Source organism: Dendronephthya gigantea, unplaced genomic scaffold (genome assembly GCF_004324835.1).
Source record: "Dendronephthya gigantea isolate DGI-Jeju-01 unplaced genomic scaffold, DenGig_1.0 000012F, whole genome shotgun sequence".
Taxonomy (NCBI): Eukaryota; Metazoa; Cnidaria; class Anthozoa; order Malacalcyonacea; family Nephtheidae; genus Dendronephthya; species Dendronephthya gigantea.
This window is the reverse complement of record NW_021163022.1, coordinates 1,261,828-1,284,623: the sequence shown is the minus strand read 5'-3', so window position 1 is coordinate 1,284,623 and position 22,796 is coordinate 1,261,828. Positions and strand designations below refer to the sequence as shown.

Here is a 22,796-nt window from a genome sequence, read left to right as displayed (position 1 = left end):
ATAAGTATCCAGATTTATATAACATGCGTCTAGTGGCAGATCCAGGGTGAGGTAGAATAATTAACAACAGTTTAAAATCGTAATCGCTTTGCTAAATTTTTACTTAAATATGTTCTTTAGAAATCCATAGCCAATAGCATTGCATTAATATTCTGAATTTGAAATTGGCGAAGCACGCGCTCGCTTTCCTAGCCATATTTTAAAGGCAGCGAACTCGCTGATTCTCAGACGGAACGAAGGAGTATCGGGAGGGACAACTCTCCACAGTGAAGGGAGCGCATGTTACTCCTTCGTTCCGGACTGATGACTTCATATAATTCAAATCAAACTTCAACTTACAGGTAAGTCTCGTTTAATTTTCAAATTATATACGTCATCAGTCTACATCACTACGCAGTACCCGATGACGGCGACTAATTCAATACTATCGCAGTAGATTCGACACTGACAACCCCTTATTAATTCATTTTAAACTATTGTGCGAATAATACACTGAGCCCAACACTTTTGTCAGGGGCTTTAATTTTAGATTCTTTCTTAAGTCAGGGACCCCTTCAGAATGCGCCCCTGCTCCCCCTCTCGGCGCCCCTGCCAGTTATAAACTCAAACACAACTCAGGTGTGAGGAGATATACATATTAAAGAAAGTTTCGTCGACTACATGCAGCAGAATATTTAGACGAGTTTATATAGCAAATCTTTTTTGGGTCTTTTACTTGATTAACATAACAGTACTTAATTGTTTAATTCGCATAATGAGTTTCTATTAGTTTCGCCTATAACTACAATATAATATGCTCCTAATAATACAATATAATATTATAGGTCAATAATGATCTCACAACATTTTACGCTTATCCAGGCACATGAAACAGTGTTAACAAAACTAACAAAACACTGTCTACACCCGTGTGCATGCAGTAGAGTTGACTGGACCGAAATGTTTCAGAAACTAATTTGATTGTGCATGAAGAGAGAAAACACAATTTAATATATAAGGCATGATCACCATGAAATTATGTCTTAGAGTATAAATCATTGTCAACATAAGCAGCTGTAAGAAGTTTTGTTACCTCAAATCCAAGTTGATTTAGATATACACCATTCGTATGATAAACCTATACGGTCTAAATACCTGCATGTAACCTTTATGTAACGTACTGTTAGACGGCTATCGATGTATCGTGTGATACGTTGAAGGAAACTCAGAACCATGCAAGGAATAAAGACTGGCAGAAAGTGAGAAACTTTAAGCTCTATCATTCGTGTCATGCCGACGAATCCCGAAAGCTCTATCATGTCATGGCGAGTCCCGACCTCGCGTAAAGATACATCAGAATTGGTGGAGAAACAGCCGGAGTATGACAATTAAGCTGCATTGTGCAATGTTGATACTCGTGTTAGATATTGTTTTAATCTTTGGTCGCCTGCTTATACTTCCCTAAAATAATCAGCTACATTAATGCTCAGCAGTTCTTATGAACCTGAATTGAAACTCTCGGTCTGACTGATTGGAATATGACTGACATTCACTGTTGGCGTTTCATTGCATACCAAGCTAAGTTATGCATGATGTAAGTTGTAGCAGGAATTCAGTCAAAGCTGTATCAGTGGATTTTACTAGTGAATTCAAACAAACGGAAATGGTGCGCAAATGCTTTGTCTATCGGAAAATAATACAATTAATGGATCCCCGATTCTTAGGAGTGAATCAGGCCTAAGGCATTGTGAATAGCGCGTATTGGAGTAATTGGTGCCGCACTGTTGTGGTGACCCTGCCATGAATGCATGGTACTGGCGAAGTTAAAATAGGTAAATAAATTAAAAAATAAAAAATGTTGTTCACTGATTCAGTTGCACACACACACAAAAACAAAACACAAACGCAAGTATAGTCAATGCATGATTTTTCATAATTCTACAATTACATTTGGAAAGAATGGCCACTAATTTAAAAAGCTATCATTTTAATGTTGTCCATTCATTTCAGCGTGTCCAGTCTTTTATCCTGAACAAGAAAGAAATACAACATGTAACCTTTGTGCACATAAATTTCTCGGGAAATTACAAAACTTGCTCACACAAAAATCGGAAATTCTTCCGACAGACAAAGCGGTATTTTTTACTTCAATGACAATAATCATCCACTCATGATGATGCGGAGATCTTCTGTTCTTAAAACAAGTGTAAACCAGGCTTTAGCAAACGCATGCAGTATACTTACATCAAGTAGCATATTTATCCACGGTGACCATATCTACGTCCTCCCCTGCGCCCGCCATATCCAACCCTGCGCCTGCCATATCCAACCCTGCGCCCGCCATATCCACCCCTGCTACGTCTGCGCCTGCCTTGCCTACGCCTGCGAAATCCGCCCCTGTACCTCGGCCTCCTATATCTTGCTGAAGGATCTGCTTGAACTTGAACTTCGCCACTAAAAAATTCCATATACCGGGTCAGTTGAAGGATAGCTTATCTTATTTTTTTAAGAATTAAGAAAATGCGGCATAGACTAGTTTAGATGTAAAATGATCCTTTGTTCCTTGCGAATATTTCACACGTGAAATTATTTCAGGAATCGTAACGAAGAACGTAAGAACTAAGCTAGGATTGTCGTACAGTACTCAGATAAGCTATAGATCAGTATTGCACTGGACACATTTTAGCTGTTAAAACTGGTCAGATTTTATTTACTGAATTGGCCATGAAGTTAACATATAGAAATGATGCAATTACCGTTCACAAAGTATAAGTTAGCATGAGACTATGCGAGTAGTTTTGATCTCTTAACATTTGGCTACGTCATGCAGTATCGTATACTCAGTTGTATTGTGGCACTGCATGTATCCCTAAAACTGAGTCAGCCATACCCAGAGTCTGGCTGATAAATTTGTGTTCGTCAATAAATTCGTACATGTTAGTTAAAATTATTGAAACGCTGTTAAGAAGTGTTTGGCATATGATTATATTGTGTGTTTGATATAGATTCGTATTGTGCATAAACCGCAGTACCTGGCTTCAAATGATTCTCTCTTTTTTAATTAAAATATCTCGTTATTCTCTGGTTGCTCGCGTTCACAAATTTAATAGTGAAAGTACTTATTTAGAAAATTAGTTCCATACCTTCACCCCCTTTTTAATAAAATAACCCTCTCATGAAATTAACCCAAAGCAAAGATGTGGTGTGTTAAAGAGAGATTTATAAAACATACTCGTCGTCGTCTTCATCGTCTTCATCGTCTTCTTCCAAGGCATTTTCATCATTCTCTACAAAAGATTGTAAACATTTATTTTCAACAATTATTTACGAACTACTTCCAATCAAGTCTGAGCAGTAGGCTGGCTTTTTTCTGATCTTCTGAACTGATTTTCGCCGTGGAGTCTCCTAACTCTCCTTGGTTTGCTCTTCACCGTCCTCAGGATTTTTGTCGGGTGTTCGTATTACAGACATAGTCTAATTCATTAACTTCGGCATTCAACACTGAATTTTAAAACAAATTAACGAATCCGATTGATTCGAATGCTCGGTATTTTAAGCTGTAACTAAATGTTCATATTTTCCAGAATGAAGGAGATCTGAAGATTTTATGATAACTAATATCTCACTATGCTTGCAAATTGGTACCTTCTTTCAACTCGTTTTCCAAAGGTTCATCATCTTCGACTGGTATTGAATATACCACTGCACACAGCAGACCAAGTGCAAGTAACAAATACAATGTCCTCATCTCTGCACTTTATTCTTCCTTAGATTTTTCTTGTTGTCTTCTGAACTTCTTCTCACTTCTGTTATCAAGCTGCGGTTTTCGACTAGCTTTATACGCGCTGTTTATGCTGATTTATGCATAACTTAGCAATATTCCTGCAAATTTGCATTATGCTACACTCACGAAAGTCTTCTTGTTCTTCATGATGAAGATCAATCATCACTTTCACTTCCGTATCACAGTATCACTTGAACACCAGTCAATATCTATACAAGCACCTTATTACAATTTCCGATTCAGGCACACAACAAAACATTATAGTCATGCAAACCAAGCTAGCGGCTGCTTACTTAATAATTTGTAAATTGCAGGTATGTTAAACCATAAACAAGCGAAAAGACAAAATTGTCTTTTGGATTGTCTATCGTTAAACCTAACGGCTACATGCGTTTGCCCAGTTAACCCGCTTTGACTAAAACAAGCTTAATTGTTGCTGGCGCGTCAGTCCGCTTTGCCTTTGGACGAAATTCTCTTTCTAACTTGGGACGTGAAGAAGACCTGAAGTGCAGCATTATTTTAATATTAGCAGACGCCGAAAAATATAAAGCAACGATTGCATCCTTGCACTGAAAACTTTCAGCTTTAGTATATTTCAGCTGTAATATACTACAAAATTCGGCTAAGAAAAACAAAACCCACAAAGAAGTTTAAATTAAATTACATATGAAGATCACTAAAGGAAGAAAGGGTTCTCAGATGTGACGATATCTACCATGACACACGAGTGCGAAAAAAACAGTGGCTTTCAGACAAACAAATTTACAGTTAAATTACCTTATAATCTTTAAAAACACGCATGGACTAACTGCTGTATATAATATCCTTTCGTAATTCGTAATTTCATAAGCATAAAATTTCATTCATATACTACGCTAACTTCAAATGAGCCCTTTCATGAAACTTCGAAGTTGAATCATTACTATGTTTCGTGAGCCTGCATGAATGAAATAAAAGCTTTTTTAGTATATTTTTAGTATATTATTTACGATCTCTCCTGACTCTCCAGGTAAATTAATCTTTAAAATGTCGATCGACAAAAGCATTTTTTGATTGAAAATGCACCTTATGCATATAGTCATTCAAGCGCTAAAAATAAATTAAGATTTTGGGAGGTCAAAATTATTAACCTATATATTTAACAAATCTCTTTAGTTAACCTTGCTTTTTCCCTGAGCTAACCGAACCGAATAAGCCAAAAATAGCCTGGAAAAGAGATTGCATCATAAATAACAGATCAGGAAATATTGATGATTGATGATTGACGCATGTAGCCTCCGGAACCTCTCGGCTCTCGATCCAATCTACGCCTTCTTCTACACACATTTAGGTCACCGAAGGTTTTGAACCTCAGGCACTAAATCTTTCAGGGCATTTTCCACTTTCTTCATTCGTTTTAGTTACTCTGTGTTGCCATCATGTTCCATGTAGCTATTTATCTTAAAATACGTATGTATGTTGTAATTTAATCTGGGTTTTAGTTGTAGTAATTATACGAATATATAGGTACGCGGGACATAAACTGCTCGTGCAGTGTTGCTGGAGTGAAATAATTTTGTACTTATACATATTTTGTACATATATTACTTTACGGGTATCAAAACATCATAATATTCTATAAAACGGAAAACTGTATGACGCTTGCTCTCAGACTCAGGATATAGTAATTTCACATTTTTTTTACCACAAGTCACATGCAATCTTTCTTTTTTTTCGTCAATATATCAAACAAAAGTTTTCGAAATACAAGCATATCAACATCAGCAATAATCGTTAAAAAGCTATTTTCATTCCTCAGTTTGCATTGTTTTTAAGTAGCTACATTCCGACTCTCGTAAACACTTTGCTGCACTTCAGCTGTCTTTATACTGACAGATGACTTTGTAAAAAGTCGTCAGTCTTGATACAAAAGCTTATATGAAATTATATGCCCTATTTCTTGTGATTTAATACGTGCATGTTATTTGTATCATTATCTTCCATAATATTCAACACGAATATAGTTATATTTATGTTCCAATAACATGTCTCATAGCCATAGGTGTGGAATGACGGTGAGGAAGTGGTTACTGAGAAGACGAAAAACCAAGAAAACCTATGCATTTGGACGTAAGATAAAACTAAGTATAAAACTTAAGTTAAGGTAATAAATATATACGCGGTGTTTGATAAAAATAGAATAAAATGACTAGAAGCAATACTAACACCGGCTAGGCCTACCTTTAGTTTTGGGTTATATAATTCAGTATGATATGCATGCAAAAGAAGTCGTTGAGAAGAGTTGAAATAGGGTTGTTGAGGAAATAAAGATATGTAGGCCTACCCTCAATGCAAATACCACTTTAGTAAGACATGGGGGAAATAGTCGATGTTTGTACTGAATTATACCTGACTAATATATATAAATTTCGGCCATTAGCAATCATTAATTACATGTCATGTTTTGACGTCAAAAGAATTAAGGATTGAAGTACTTCAAGAGTGCATGTGAACTGTCGTTTGTTTGTCCAGAACCATCATTTTCGGCATGCAATTTACGCGTGATCAATGTTTAAAAATATGAAAAAAACAGCTTGGCTACTTTCAAAAACAAGCATGCTGCTCAGTGCAGGTATCAGCTACGTCGCTATTAGGAAATTAACGTTTCTGAGATAAGTACAGTTATAAAAGACTCGATCGTTACAGTTTTTCGTCACAATTTTTATAGCATACAAAGAAAAGAGTCTTGTAAACAATTCACAAAAACTGATATTTGCCTTGGGGATATAAAAATGATCTTTATTTCCTCAGCAATCTTATTTTGATTTTTCCTATTCGCTCTTTTCCCCACTTATTAGGCTGTCCTCGGTTTCGGGAGTTGGGGAAGCGAAAATTAGCCTAGTCTATATAAGCTATAGTATATAATCTAAAACACAGACCGTCGTTTCGCCGGCTTAATCAACAATAAGTTTTACAGATTTATCCATTTTTAAATTTTTATAGTAAGTATCCAGATCTATATAGAATAATTAACAAAAGTTTAAAATCGTAATCGCTTTGCTAAATTCTTACTTAATAAATTTTTACTTAAAAATATCTTTAGAAAACCATAGCCAATAACATTGCGTTGGTATTTTGCAATTCCTATTAATTAATACTATACAGTAGATTCGCCACTGACAACGCCTTATTAATTTAATGCCTTTCATAATTGCATGGTTATTTGCAATCACGTATAGTATTAAATAAAAGATTGCTTACACCATATTCAAATTGACCTAGCCATATACCAATGAGTTTATTTCCTCTAACAAGGGGCATCTCGTTTTAAATTAATCGGCATATTCTTTTTACATTTTTTAGGCCGAAAGCCAAAGAGAATACCAAAATTATTAATGCTTCATTTTCAATGCATTCTGGTTGCATGGTTAGTGAAAATGTAAACAAACTTGCAGATTGGTCTGAAACGAAATTCTCCCACGATGCGAGGCCAGTGCGATTTTCCGGAAGCTCCAACTCTAATAAGCGCCTTGCGTACTCTATGACTATGACAACAAACATTCTCTCGCGTTTAATATTATAAGCGACAATCCACGAGACATATATACAAATGATAGACATATATTCAAATAAATCAAAATCAAAAAGACAGTATAATCTTATATCTTCTTCGCAAAAAATTTGGAGACTATGGCACTGTGAGGGATTTCAATTAAGAATTCAATTTCAATTTTCAGTTTGTTTTATCTTATTCCTCTTTTCCTTGATCAATGGATATAAAAGCAGCAATATTAAAATAAAATATCTAAACAAAAGCTTATTCTTGTTCGTATCTTTTTATAATGGTTCATATAGATAGGACTGATGCGTAGTTTTCCCATAATTTACAATACTACTTAAGGAAGTCGTCTACTCGTGTAATATGAGTGCAGATTTTGAATCATATAACATGTTTTTTCAGCTTTGTCTCGACTTTTCTCCTGATTGTGGTGCGTACGTGATGAAAGACGTAGTCAGACATATTAAATTTCATGTTCCTGTTTCAGGCGAAATAAACACGACAACGTCCGTGTTCCGTTGTTAAAACACTAATTTTCATGAAAGTATTGTTTAATTTGTCCCGTCGACTAAACAATGATGAAGCTTGTGATGTTCCTTGCCACTGTTTTTGTACTTTGTATCAAAGAAGATTTGGGTAAGTTAACATCAAAAGAATGTAATCACAGTAAATGCGACCATACATGTACAGATATAGGAGCCACTTTATTATTGTATAACCTTCTCCAGTATAAAGATATGGGAAGCCCAAATTTGATTCGCCCTTTATATTACTGATCTACGTAATTTATGCAAATTTTATCTCCCGCAAACTTGCGCAAAGCATAACCTATCTTTTTTGTTATATTATTTAAAGATTTTTCTTGTTTCTTATATTCGAAGAATGATGCCATATTTATATTGTAATATTACAAGGTCAAATTTCCAAGGTCAAATCAAGTTTAAATTTTAGGTAGTCCTTGTCCACGAACAAGCAAGAGGCCTGGAAGTGAATGTGTCGATGAATGCAATGTTGCTATTGGTTGCAGCGACCCCAAAAAGGAATGCCGTTGTGACGGAGATTGCGGATTTAGTTGTGTAAAGAGAGGTGAGCTAGAAAGGTGCAAACGTTTATAAAATAATGTGAAGATTTCTGTTTCCACGAAGCCGGGTTCACCACAAGTGTATACTAATTCTTAAGTAAAACTAAATTATTTTCATTTGCTTTGTTTTTACTGCCAAATTCGCCTCACGTTTAAAAGACTTGGGCTTTTCGTTAACATTAAGAAAGTTTTATCTTTTTAAAACCGTTGAAGGGGATCAGTTTTATGCTAGAGAACATTATTGGATTCAGTCTCATGGTACCAATGAATTTAGTGTAAAATTACTCGAATGCCTTGTTCAGGCTATTTTCTACAGCGGCCCCATTTGAATTACAGCCCCGGTTGAATTGTTTTGAAACTACAAACTACTAACAGGAATATCCAGATGTTTTGAAAATTCATTCCTTGTTCTCAAAGGCATGAGATGTAAAGACCTGAAGAGACTAAGAAATGGAAATATAATCGGCAACGATAGAACATTTAATTCTACCCTGAGGTTTGAGTGTAATCCGAAGTACACTCTATTTGGCGCACGTACTAGAAGATGCCGTGCGAAAGGACTGTGGGATGGCAAAAAAACAAGATGCAGTAAGTTGATAAAGTTTAAGGAAATAATCGAACTTTTTAATGAGAAATATTCTTGGGTTAGAGAATTAGATATTCTTCCCTCTTATTGCAAAAATCTCTGGAGGGCCTTCTCCATCCCCCTAGGAGTGAAGACGCTTCATATAGTCGTGTAGAAGTCGCTACAGCAATGCGGCTACACGGCATCACCGTATTGTGTGTTTAACTAGATCTGTTCCCCTCAAGTTGATTTTGGTTTAGCACGATTTTTATTTCCCACTTCATATTAACACCTCAGTCAATTTTTTCATAACATTGCAGACGTTTAGTTCTCAACAATTTAATTTTTGCTGACAGACATTTTTGGGGGCGTCACACCCTCCCCCCATGTGTACGGCCCTGATTAATGTCGCAAAATACACTTTATTCAGAAATATCCTGCCCAGATCCAGGAATACCAAACCACGTGAACCGTGATCGGAAACAAAATACAAAAGGTTTCACAGAAAAAACTACATTACAATATGAATGTTTTCCTGGATATGAAACCACAGATTCTCTTAGTATAAAATGTCAAAACAACGGGCAATGGTCTTCTTCGCCACCAGTTTGCAGAGGTGAGACAGTGAGACTGCAATTCGCCTGTATTCTAAAACCTCACTCACACTCACATTTAAGTGCACGTGAGATTCCAGTGCGCTGCACTCAAGTGGAACTGAAGTGTGAGAAAAGATGGCAGCATGTACATTTTACCACAATGCATTGTGAGCATCAAGCATAAAAATGACTAACAAAGGACGAGAAGAAAATCACCTAATGATAAAAAAGCTTTAACACAACGAAGAAAATAACTTCCTTTTTTATATCTGCCCTTCAAAAAACCTCAATTCGCTTTTGAAACGATTTCTGACCGCCGTGCATTCTGGTAAAATGTACATCCGCAATATTTTTCGTTATCGTCAATTAGGCGGCACTCTGCCGCACTCTACCGCACTCACCCTTGGTATTCAAAGAGCTCACTCCAGTGTGACTTGCTGGCGTTAAGGTTTCATGTTGATTAGTAATTAATGATGGAAGGAAATGCAAGAAAATGAAATCCATGCAAGAAAAAATAAAGTAAAAATAAAAAATAAAATATAAGCCCCGTTTACACTACACTCAATTTATCGGCACGGCACGGCTAAAATTGGTACCCGTACCCAATTTTATTAGTACTCAGGCAACCAAAACAAAGGCCGAGCACGGGTACCCATTTTAGCCGTGCCGTGCCAATAAATCGAGTGTAGTGTAAACGGGGCTTTAAAGGCCCGCACCAAAAAATAACTGGCGATGGAGAAGAGAGAGTAAGTTAAGCGGTGGTGGGCTTTCATCATCGAAACAAGACGATGAAGATGCAGCTTTTGCTTTTTATGAATTTGGCGTAAATAACCAGCTTAACTACAATTAATGTGTTTGATCTCAGCACAACTGAGTGTAGCTCAAGGGCGGTGTGTCTCTCACGCACACTTCTCTCAAAATCTGAGTTTCACTTGAGTGTGAATGATGTCTTTGAATAGTTGGAATGTGAGTGTAGCATTTTACTATGTGAGTGCGAGTGGACACTCATTGAGTAGTGAGTTGCACTCATTGAGGATGAGCGTCCACTCAATAAGACTGAGTATGAGCGAGGTCCTAGAGTACAGTCGATTGGCTTTGTATTCTCTCTTTTCCTTGCTAATGCCATTTTCACCATGAGGATATTCAATTTTAAATGCAAGTTTATTAAAGACTTTCTTCGTAATTTACATCTTTAGTACAACAATGTGGAAGGGTTGTTCTGCCGGCGAATTCTCATGTGCGAAGTCCACGAGGCTGGAAAAATAGTGGCTCTCACCAGTTGGGAAAACGAATATACTTGTCATGTAAACCTGGATATCAAAGCCCATTAGTCTTTGGGATAATGCGATGTGACCGCAATGGATGGAGATTGTTGAATTCGCGTTTTGTCTGCAATGGTAAGCACGGATGCAAGGGGGAATTTCGTTTTAGACCAATCAGAAAGTTTCTTTACATTTTCAGTAACCCAATCAGAAGACATGAATTTAGACTACTTCCGGTAGGCATTCTGATTGGCTTTGCCTGAAAAATGTAAACAAATACGTCCAAAAGTTTAAAACAAAATTCCTTCTTGTTTAAGAACAGCGATTGGACGAAGCTGAAATAGACCTGGGACGTAGCCAGACCTTAGAGAGGGGGGGGGGGAGCCATGAGGCTAGAATTTGAGCCGTCTAACCAGTCTAACTGGGCCGAAAGTATTTTTCAAGGGACTTCTTGCGAAAGCGATTTGCCGTATCTAAAATGGCGTTATAACTTATCGAGATATTGAAGAGAGAAAAGATCAAAAGCATTAGTTGCCTTTTATAGCAACTGTACATCAACGTTCCGACCGGTATTAAAGCTTATTCAAGATGTAGAATAATAATAAAGGACACCTTATTCTCGCCATTTTCAATTTTCAATACTTGAATAAAGGACACCTTATTCACGCCATTTTCCGGCGGTCTCGACCATGGTCGAATTCGCCATTTTCCGGCGGACTCGACCATGGTCGAATACACCATTTTCTGCCGGACTCGACCATGATCGAATTAGCCGTTTTCCGGCGGACTCGGCCATGGTCGAATTCGCCATTTTCCGACGGACTCGACCATGGTCGATAACGCCATTTTCCGGCGGACTCGACCATGGTCGAATTTGCCGTTCTCTGGCGGACTCAACCATGGTCGAATGCGCCATTCTCCGGGCGACGTGACCATGGTTGAATGCGTCGTACAATTGTATACATTACAACATAATATAATTACAATTAGGCTTAAATTTTACCGGCGAATCAAGCGGCTATACTAAACACAAAATCAACAAACATTTTAGTAAACTAAGCCGTTCAGTCATTTATATTGAGTTTCTTTTCGAGAATGATGACTATTTTGACGTTAAAAACCAACAAGGATTGTTTCAAAACACTAAAATTTCTAAAAGAATATCAAAACACTAAATTTTTTCGCTGAAAACACTTAAAAAACGTTTGGGCGTTTAAATCTTAACATTTCCAAGCGTGTGCCTTATTAGTCGTTTTCTATGCATATGCTTGTTAGAGACCGCCTCCCGAGACCAGGAAAAGCTTAAATACGTTAAATTTATATTCGCTCTCAAGGCTAGCCACTGTAGCTGATTCGTCTATGACGCGCTAGGCGTGTGGCAAAGCTTACTCTGTTTCTCACTGAGACGTTACGGTTAGGTGCACATACATCATGGTCTGGGGGCCGTAGTGCATCTCCCCCTTAGACGGCCGTAAAGATGTGAGTTATGGGGGGGAGTTCTTCCTATAGCAACTGTCCTTGCACCTTTCGCAGTTGTTATCATGTTGGTATATTGCAGCCGGTTGAATCACCAGGTTAGATTGTGGCATGAGCTGGTTGATCTCTTATGGGTGTTTTTAGGTTCTTTCCAAAATATTTTTTTCTTTTCAAATTTTTCTTTTACATACAAAAAAACACTGTTATTAAACATATATGGAACGGATATGGTTCGAAAAAAAATTATATCGACTAAAAACCACCTTAATTGACCCCTGAATACTCTCCCCAGTCACTGCATGGCTAAGTCTCTGAATTAAACAATACCAGAGATCATTAATAAACATCAAACATTTATTTTATTAGCTAGATCAGCATTTTCATCAACCTAAAAGCAGTAAAACAGCGACAAAGACATTCAGACAGTCAACTCTGCATTCTCGTTAGTGCCTTCAGCCGTTTTCCGGCGGACTCGACCATGGTCGAACAAGCCATTTTCCGGCGGACTCGACCATGGTCGAATTAGCCGTTTTCCGGCGGACTCGACCATGGTCGAATTCGCCATTTTCCGGCGGACTCGGATTCTTCGAGCGCATTAAAATCTTGAATGACAGTAACTTAGCCTTTAAGGGACTGTGATTGCACATGAAAATGAAATAAACAAATGCAAAAGCTTTGTCAAACACGCAGGTCCAACTTAGCTAAGTTTCTCCCACTCGTGCAGGCTCATAATGTCAGCGGACAACTTACACAAAATTGAGAGCAAGGCGTAAAACGAAAAGCTTTTAATTTTTCACGCGAAGACCGCTGAAAAACTGAGCCCTCTTTACCGGGAGAAAATTTGCCGAATATGACCAACGTGAAAGCGATTTTTACTGCCCGGGTTTTTTTTACGATTACATGGCAACAACTGAATGACACTGAGTTTCAGCCCGAGCTGAATAAAACAAGCATACTTGAAAGACTGAGAGAATTTAATTCTTCTTTATTAAATTAATTCATCTTGAAGTAAGTATATATCAGCAATAAATTTTTCAAAGAGGGGAGCCGCGGCTCTCACGACTCCCCCCCCCTGGCTACGTCCCTGAAATAGACACGGGTGATAAAAATAAATGACAAGATGGAATAAATGACTAGAAAACCCAGTCAATATTATGCACTTAATGTACGCTCCCGAGGGAAATAGTGAGTTTTGTTTTCCCAAGAGTCTGAATGCTTCCCAAGACTCGAGGGAAAACAAAACTCACTATTTCCCGAGGTGTAGCGAACATTAAGTGTTTTGTTATATAGGAACAAAAACATACATGTTACACGACAATTTCATATCAAAAAACCTTTTTATGACAATATGCAGGCAACAATTTTTCACTTGTTTCCCTGGCGGGAAACATTGCATTTATTTAAAGTCATGTGACTACGAATGAACCAATCACATTTAAAATACACAGCACCTATATAACAATGTGACTTGTTCTCGTAGTCTCCGCAAATCATAGCTAATTAGATTTTTATGGCATATTTCCCTAGGAAGGAGTTGTGGGGATCCAGGTACACCAAGAAATGGTAAAAAAACTGGTCTTTCCTACACATTAAACGATGCTGTTCAATACACCTGTGATGACTGCTTCAAAATATCTGGCGTAGATTATCGTCGGTGTCTCGCAGACGGAACCTGGAGTGATGAACTGCCCAGTTGTAGAAGTAAGCGACTGTCTATCTTGCACGCTCCACGCGGCAACAATACAAAAAGTTATTTTTGAGATACTGACTGTATAAATGATGAATGTACAATCATCATATTTACGAACACGAACACCTGACAGCCCAGACATATCCAACGATGGGGAGTAGACATGATAACCAACAAAATTTTAACGTTAAAACGATGGAATTGCTTTAATTTAGTTGAAAATAGTTGTAAGTATTTTCGCGTAACCAGAAACAAATACAACTGGTGCAATAATAAGAGAGTTTGGCAAGCTATAAATAAACAGATTTCAAACATCTAACTTAAAGAACAGTCCCTATTTTACTTAGGCCGTACGAAATATAATTTCTTTAGGTCAAACGCCAAGACAAATGTTTTTAAGTCAGCCATTTTTATCGTGCATGTACTATTTGGTAATTAATTTTTACCAATCTTACTAAGTATAATCAAATTTTGTAGGAGTAACGTGTCCTCCCCCCAGTTCATTACCACATGGAAAGCGTCGCTTGTCATCTAGACCCATCTACTGTGGCAGTTACGTCGACTATGAATGTGCAATTGGATATAATCTAAAGGGATCGTCCAAGAGAACATGTCTTAGTGATGGAAATTGGAGTGATCGTGCACCGTTATGCGAAAGTAAGTGATCGCGATGTAATAGTTGACCAACCTTATGCATTTGCATTTAGAGCTCATGTGACAGAATCAGCGTGATTTCTACCCCAGAGGCAACTTCGATTTTCAATTAAAAACTAGACGCATACAATGATGCATGGTATTTCTCAGCTGCGATAATAAAAAAACTTATCACGAACAAATCTATTTATTCCGCAGTTGTAGATTGTGGTGATCCTGGAGTTCCAGAGAACGGTGTGACAAACGCAAATGGTGGTTTCACGTATGGAAATGATGCTACCTTTTCATGCAACTCTAACTATGTTTTGGAGGGAAGTTCACTCGCTACATGTCAGACCAATGGAAAATGGTCTAAAAGCCTACCAAGTTGTTTAGGTAAGAAAGATAACTTGTCAAGTGCGCATGTCACATGTACATGTAAAGATATCATTGTAGTTTCAAACAACCAACGCCGATACTTCGCTGTTTTATTCAGAAAAGTGTTCAGATCCTTCAGGAAACACGAATGCGAGAGTGATAGGCGAGGAATTTTATCACGGCAAAGAAGTAGAATTTGTTTGTCCACGAGATTCCATTCTTGTTCCTTCAAGACCAAGAAAGTTGACATGTCAGAATGGTGAATGGCGTGGAACAATACCTTCATGTAAAGGTAAGATTGAGGTCAACATTGTATTGAACATTTTGTTCCCTGCAGATTTAAAACGTACCGTAAAACAATATTTAATAAACATTCGTAACTGCAGCTTCATGCCCGATTTTGCCACGTCTATCCGACGGGAGGAAGAGAGGTGAAAGTCGAACACATGGCTCTTCTGTTCTATTTTATTGTAACCGTGGTCATCAACTGGTTGGTCAATCACGAGTGCAGTGTGATGATGGCAATTGGTCATCCGAAATGCCACGATGCTTGGGTAAGTTCAACTTTTACTAAAATGACTACAATGTAAATGTGAATGCTGTGGTAGTCTAGGGCGGATCAGCATAACAACTGTTAACCATTGTTAACTAATGACGTCATTAAAGCAATTGACACTGCAGCCAATTAGCCTTTCTCACGATGACAAATATGCCGCCATTTTGGGGTACTTTTTTCAAAAACCGTGAGCGTAAGACTTGGTAACGGCGACTGTCTTTAATTTTAGCCTGAATTTATTCTTCAAATGGTCTGTTTATTCTAAAAAAATTGCTTTTGATGTTTAAACATAATTTTTAAACCCATTTCAGAAAGTTGAAAGTACCCCAAAACGTCATCGCGAGAAAGGTTAATTCTGATCATTCTCATGCAATAACTCTTCGTAATGGAAGTCATCTTAAAATGCTGCTATGCCTATGGAATACGATTTTAGCGATCGAGCGAGCATTCATACAATAGTTCCGTTTACACTACACTCAATTTATCGGTACGGCACGGCTAAAATTGGTACCCGCATCCAATTTTATTAGTGTTGAGGCTACCAAAACAAAGGCGGAGCACAGATGAAATGAGTACAGAGTACGGGTACCCATTTTTGCCGTGCCGTGCCAATAAATCGAGTGAAGTGTAAACGGGGCTAATTCTGTTATAAGGATGTAGGCAGCTAATATGCGCGGTTAAAATTTGATTAAATGATACCAAGGATGTTCTTTTTTATCCCAATTTACCCCTGCTTTTCCCAATTTATCCTATGCCTTAAAATAGACGGTATTTAGAACGAATTCTTTTTTATTTCCAGCAATTTGCAAAACAATTCGGAGCATAACCAATGGTTGGGTTGATGGACGAGGTAATTTAGAAGGAAATGTGCTGAGATTCCGTTGCAGAAGAGATTATGTTTTGGAAGGAGAGCCACAAATCACATGTACTGAAAATAGACGATGGAGTGCCGCGGAACCAACTTGTAGAGGTTAGTAAGCGCAGCGCCTTTGTAGGCGTACCAGACTCTCTTACATGAGATCTGGTTTTGTCTGTGATGGTTTGAAAGCGTCTGTGATGGTTCGAACGTTTACGCATCCTGCATCAATATAGTTTAGATATCTTTTCAAATGTCTTGCATGAGGTAACATGTGAGGGGATGAATTGCTTCATTACCTCATTATAAAACAAATTTTCGTTTTTTAGTGAGAATAGATATCGTTCAAGCATCCATTATCTTTTTCCGTTTAGCGCCATGCCGAAGACTGAATTCACCAGTTCACGGAAGAATAATAAAGCAAGGTTATAAGCATAACGAAGAGATTCGGTTTAAATGCGATCTGGACTACCACTTGCAAGGAAAAAACGTATTGTTATGCTCAAATAGACAATGGGATGGTAATGTGCCAAAATGTTTAGGTAGGTGTCAGTAATAAACTTCAAATGATGTGTTGTAATTGCCCTCTACATAATTTATTCCTAGGAGAGATAAGACAAAACATGCACGACAGATAATAACTAAATGAGTACGTTACAGTCGTTCTGTACACTCGTATTCTTACCCTAAGAAACGATTTAAAATACAAGCCAAACGAGGATTGTTTTCTGTTTATGTTTTTTCACTATTATTAATGTGGATATTTTATTATCAAGAAACATTTTTTCAGATAATTTTATCATGAGTAACAAACTTTGGATCGTCTAAGTTGTATAATTAATCACTTGCAGCACCATGCAGAAAATACGGTGTTCAACCATTCCCTGGTGGTTATATAAAACGGAATGGATTTCGTCATAACGAAGAAGTTATATTTGGATGTCGGGATCCATTCGTGATTGATGGCGAGGATACATCATTACGTTGTGACAATGGTGATTGGCAAGGCCAACTGCCTAGTTGTGGAGGTTTGTTTAAGTATATGCTATTGCGCATAAGATCTTTTCCTTTGACTTTTATTAGTTTAAAGAATGGACTAAGCACTCAAGCAGTTAAACTGACGCGTTAATTAAACTCTCAATTATTATTTTGTCTACGAGTATGAAAAAGATGAACGATCATGCACTCTGATGTACATTTCAGTTCATTTTAGTGGATCTAGATCGCTTACTTTGCCAAACAACATATGATTTAGTCACTATACGCCATTCATTATTGGACAGATCGATCAACAATCTCGGCCTCTCAGTGCCCCATTATACGTATTCACTAACAATTTGCTCTCGAGCTCTCTACTCGAAAGTTTTATTCATATCGTGACGGGGTTTTTCTTTTAGAACCTTGTCGAAATCTTTCAGTGCCGAGAAATGGTAAAAAAATAAAAGATGGGTACAAACATGGAGATGAGGTAGTCTTTAGATGCAATCGGGGATTTCAGATGGTTGGTACATCAAGCAGGTTATGCAATTTTGGAATTTGGAATAATAACAGAATTCCTCGATGCGAAAGTAAGGGTTTTATAAAGTTTCACTATGTTTCTAAGGGCGCTATCAATACCTATGGGACATTTCGGGAATACCAGGCATACAGAACCAAACGTACATCCCTAATGTGAAGGAAGGTGTTTTTGAAGCTTAGAGGTTTTTAAAAACGAAAGTACACAATGTCTATGACTTGTTATTAGACAAAATAATTCCTATTTATTATATATCATTTTTATAGGAAAGTGTCCTGATCCATCAAAGGACACAAATGCGAGAGTTGTCGGAGATCAGTTCTACAATGGCATGGAAGTGGAATTTATCTGTTCTGATGACGGTGTTCTGGAACCAGAAATCTCTAAGAAGTTAACTTGCAAAAACGGACGATGGGATGGAATTATGCCATGGTGTAAAGGTAGCTACTAAAATATTATGCGGTCTTTGGAAAGTATAAAATTTACTCGCGTAAGGTATATTTACAGAAATCACGTAAGGTATATTTACAGAGATCACGTAAGGTATATTTACAGAGATCACGTAAGGTATATTTACAGAGTCACGTAAGGTATATTCACAGAGATCACGTAAGGTATATTTACAGAGATCACGTAAGGTATATTTACAGAGATCACGTAAGGTATATTTACACGTGCACTGAAAATTGCATGAAAATTGAAATTATTGCTCTGCTGAGTGTGATATATCAAAAGATAAATTATGTTTATTGTAGAAATTATGTATCTCAAAAATACACATAATTTAGCACAGATAATGTCTTCAATATTGTGCTCAGCTCTTAAAGATACTTAATAAAGAATTAAACATACTTAATATAGAATGAAACAAGATAATTTTATCAAATTTTTCTGGTAGCCCCGTGTCCACCTCTGCCACAAATACGTAATGGCGTTACCCGCTATCCCAATGATAGAAGACGGCATGGTGATATCGCTTTGTCCACTTGCAACCAAGGCTACCAACAGCGTGGCTCAATTATTTCCCAGTGTAATAACGGTGTTTGGTCGGAGAAAATTCCCCGCTGCTTGGGTAAGCAATTATCGTATGAGATTTTTGCACAATAATGCTGAAGAATTATCAAGCTTATCGTCTGTATTCTCGCTAGCACTTAAGCCGGTTTTCCACTAGCGATATTTTTCGCGCGAAGCGACTTTATTCCTTTGTATTTGAGCAATTTGTTCCAGATGGTTGCAGTTGAGAGCTCTGAAACAAAAGTGAAATGTCGCTTCGCGCGAAAAATATCTCTAGTGGAAAACCGGCTTTATTCTCTATGTGTGTGAAATTTCTACCATCTAATTTGAGAATTTGTGTTTTTGCTAATCAATAAACTAGTCTTTTCCTAATAAATGGTAATTGGAAGTATAATAGCAAAAATCAAGCTTTCGCTCGTGCAAATAAGCTTTTACGAGATCGCCACTAAGTAATTTAGATTTCTCACTGAATAACTTCACGGGTTTACAAGTGAGCTCTTAAGCCGGTTTTCCACTAGCGATATTTTTCGTGCGAAGCGACTTTATTCCTTTGTATTTGAGCAATTTGTTCCAGATGGTTGCAGTTGAGAGCTCTGGAACAAAAGTAAAATGTCGATTCGCGCGAGAAATATCGCTAGTGGAAAACCGGCTTTAGGCCTAGGTTATACGTCGCATTTTGGTCGCGTCGAATGCAATTCAAACAATAGATAATGAGCTGATTAACCTCACTAAGTTTCATTACCATCTCATTATCTATTGTTTGGATTGCATTCGACGCGACTAAAATGCGACGTATAACCTAGGCCTTAGAATACAGACGTAGTTAAGTCAGGCGTAATAATTTATAATTATTCATATCATGCTCAACGTCATTGAGTAATTAACAAATATTAATCCATAAGAATCTCATTCTTCTTTAGCTATTTGCAGACCAATATCCTTTGTTAGAAACGGCAGGATAAGTGCCAAAGGAAAATTTGAAGATGATGAAATAACCTTTTTCTGTGATCCAAACTACTCACTGGAGGGGGAGAAAGTGATTAGATGCACAAATACTGGTAAATGGAATGCATCAGCACCAACATGTAAATTTCAAGGTATATCAAACAAATTCTTTCTCAAAATGTGTTAACTAATTATTACAGTTGTTTTAGTAAAATTGGTATAATGATGAGCAAAAGAGTGGTAATAATGACGTTTAAATAAATATACAGAAAAGGGAACAAGATCAAAAGATAACTACCCCTAGATCAGCCACTGATATAACAATAGAGTTGATGTTCGCGGGCATAAAATTAATGTGCTTGTGGTCCGACTCTGAACTCATCGACCGTCGATCGTCGGCGACATATGAGAACCAGAGCTTAAATAAATTGCAAAATTTTATCGCATCATGGGCATAAGAGCATTGCTTGTAAATGAATTGTTTCCTGGATCAAAATTTGATTCCGACGCGTTTTAACTAGAAGCTTTCAACTATTGTCGTGGACCAGTGATTTTCCAGGAATTTTTGACAGAACAAGTACTCAGTCCCTGGTTATGATCGCCCTACATGTCATTACTACAGATTATATAACCTTTTTAATACAGTTTTAAAGAATCAAGGTTCTCTACCGTGCACTCGTTAAAATTGCGACTGACGAAGGACGAGATTGATAATAGACCTGTTTAATATAGTCATAATAAAGCAGTAGTCATAATTTTTACTCGACTATTTCTTAAACTTTTTTAGTTCGAAGTCCATCGATATCAACAACGCCTACTACGAATATGATCACAACAATTGGTAGAACACTTTTGTCACTATAATAGATAAAATAATTCTATCTTCTTGCAATATTTGTGTTTCCACTGTGATTTAGGTCAACCAAAGGTTTGTAAAAACATCACCAAACTCAGGAAAGGACGCGTAAAGGGAACCGGCGTGAGTCCTGGATCAAAAAGAATATTTTCTTGCTCCAAAAACTGGGAATTATCTGGATCAAAAGAGATCACGTGCTTAGATAATGGTAAATGGAGTGGACCGCAGCCGAAGTGTAAACTGGGAGGTGCGAATCTTTAACAGTACAATGCTGTGAATATTTCCGAGAATCCAGCTAGCGTGTTATTCCATGCCACTGTGACATTTTATTAAATGATAAAGATAAAAATTGCTGATTTTCGGGCTTTTTCAGGTCCAGTGATAAATTGTGCGGTTGTAGGGAAGATAAAAGGCGGTTATGCAAAAAGAAACGAGTCCTTTCATGGAGGTCGAGTGGTATTCGTATGTTATCCAAATTATACAATGTCAACCACAAAACCTGGGATGTTATGCAGAAGTGGGAAATGGTCTCAAAAACCCCACCCGAAGTGTTATGGTATGTATTTGTCGGATGAAACAAGTGACAATGGATCACGATCCATGTCAACTCATGAAACATGAAGGGAATTAGTGTAAAAATTAGCAAATAGAAAATATCGTCTTTGTTCTGTTTTAGCACCGTGCGAAACTCCTGTTGCGCCTCAAAATGGTTTCATTTCAAAGATTTCAGGTAGAAAGCACGAGGACTTCATAATATTTAGCTGTAATCAACATTACACACTTAGTGGAAGCGCTACTTTGCAGTGCCAAGATGGAACTTGGAGTGATCCTCCACCTATTTGCCAGCCAACTAAATAAACTTTTTAAAGAATAAGCGTACTGTCGACTATCCAAAAGTAAGACTTAAAGTTCATTGAAATTTTCGGAAATTGCGACGTATTCTTAATAGTAAAGGCTAATTAAAGCGTCGCAGTTCACTAAAAGACAAATATACTAGGGATTACTAGAAAAATACAGGATGTATAAAAAACTTTCACAGGAAAACAGCTTTGTTCTCAAAACGCAAAAGATTTCAATTGCCAATGAATGTCAAATAGCTTGTGAATGTATTGAAACAGTGTGAAAGTCAAGTTAGCTACTAAATAATCGAGCAAACAAACAACTGAGTAGAAATTTCGAGATTTTTTATACAACCTGTATAGGAAAACAAAGTAATAACAAAATTAATGCATGAAAGAGTAGACAGCATAAAAAATAAATTTCACGAGGTCATTCTTCAGTAGTTGATCAATATTGTTTTGAAATTATTAAATAACACAGGTCTTTTAGTTTAACTCATTATCAACAGGGCGAACTGAAAAGGTCAGTATGGCTGTTTTTAGTAGGTACGTATAAGAATGAAAGAGAAAGGCTATATAGTGCATGTATATGAAGTCATATACCTGTTGGCAAGTAAAATCTGTCTAGTTCCTAGTATGCAATCTGGGTGTAATTCAAACTGGTCGAATCCTCCCCAACTTGTCATAGAATGGTTCTACAAAGAGGACTGAACCGTAATATCTTCCTGGGTTTTCTACCAGGATCGTGGGAAACGAGTTGTGGTGTTACTTAGGGTGTGGCATTTATTTGTATTTTATCCATGCATAATGAACTCAAATTTACATAGAGGAAAATCATAAAAACGTTCATAATGATCGTCACCGTAGATTTTAGAAACTGTTTGGCGACATCTTGATTAATCAATAGAATATAGAGCCGTTTTGAAAAGTTTTCGGCGTAGTTGATTTGTTTAGCTTGAGTCTTGAAAGCTCTTGGGTTAGTTGGGTATACCAGTGTGGGTATACGTATGTGTACACTGTGCAAACTATTTATGTTCAAATGTGTTTGTAGCTTTTGTAGGCTTTGTGTATGATGAAATTTGGAAGATGATATTGTACATTTTCTAAAAGTTTAACCTCCTTTTGGCTCAGCCCTTCCGGCTTCGGTTAAACAAACACTATATGTACATGAGTATAGATATCGTACATGTGCATTATTGCGTAATTATCGCATAGAATTAGTTAATTAGGTG

The 22,796-nt window shown here is 37.2% G+C and overlaps 1 protein-coding gene and 1 long non-coding RNA gene across 3 annotated transcripts; one reads left to right on the top strand and one right to left on the bottom strand.

Moving 5' to 3' along the window:
* Positions 1 to 1,889: 1,889 nt before the first annotated feature.
* On the bottom strand, positions 1,890 to 6,360 carry LOC114518771. The gene is made up of 5 exons (XR_003686520.1): positions 4,924 to 6,360; positions 3,625 to 4,700; positions 3,212 to 3,266; positions 2,224 to 2,433; positions 1,890 to 2,007 (listed from the first exon to the last, which is right to left on the bottom strand). It is a non-coding gene; the product is annotated as an uncharacterized LOC114518771 (long non-coding RNA).
* A 155-nt stretch (positions 6,361 to 6,515) lies between these two features.
* On the top strand, positions 6,516 to 22,440 carry LOC114518765 (sushi, von Willebrand factor type A, EGF and pentraxin domain-containing protein 1-like). Of its 2 annotated transcripts, XM_028538755.1 has the most exons (22): positions 6,516 to 7,169; positions 7,704 to 7,937; positions 8,253 to 8,387; positions 8,800 to 8,970; positions 9,378 to 9,563; positions 10,740 to 10,940; positions 13,809 to 13,982; positions 14,449 to 14,628; positions 14,824 to 15,000; positions 15,101 to 15,274; positions 15,369 to 15,536; positions 16,338 to 16,508; positions 16,769 to 16,936; positions 17,246 to 17,422; positions 17,792 to 17,962; positions 18,177 to 18,350; positions 18,809 to 18,982; positions 19,845 to 20,021; positions 20,657 to 20,710; positions 20,787 to 20,972; positions 21,099 to 21,281; positions 21,402 to 22,440. In XM_028538755.1, exons 2-22 carry the CDS (start codon positions 7,877 to 7,879, stop codon positions 21,581 to 21,583), a joined length of 3,444 nt encoding a protein of 1,147 aa, XP_028394556.1. In that variant the 5' UTR covers positions 6,516 to 7,169; positions 7,704 to 7,876; the 3' UTR covers positions 21,584 to 22,440. The 2 variants fall into 2 exon arrangements, with proteins under 2 accessions (XP_028394556.1, XP_028394558.1); XM_028538757.1 differs by lacking the exon at positions 6,516 to 7,169 and having other exon boundaries at positions 7,362 to 7,937.
* Positions 22,441 to 22,796: the final 356 nt, after the last annotated feature.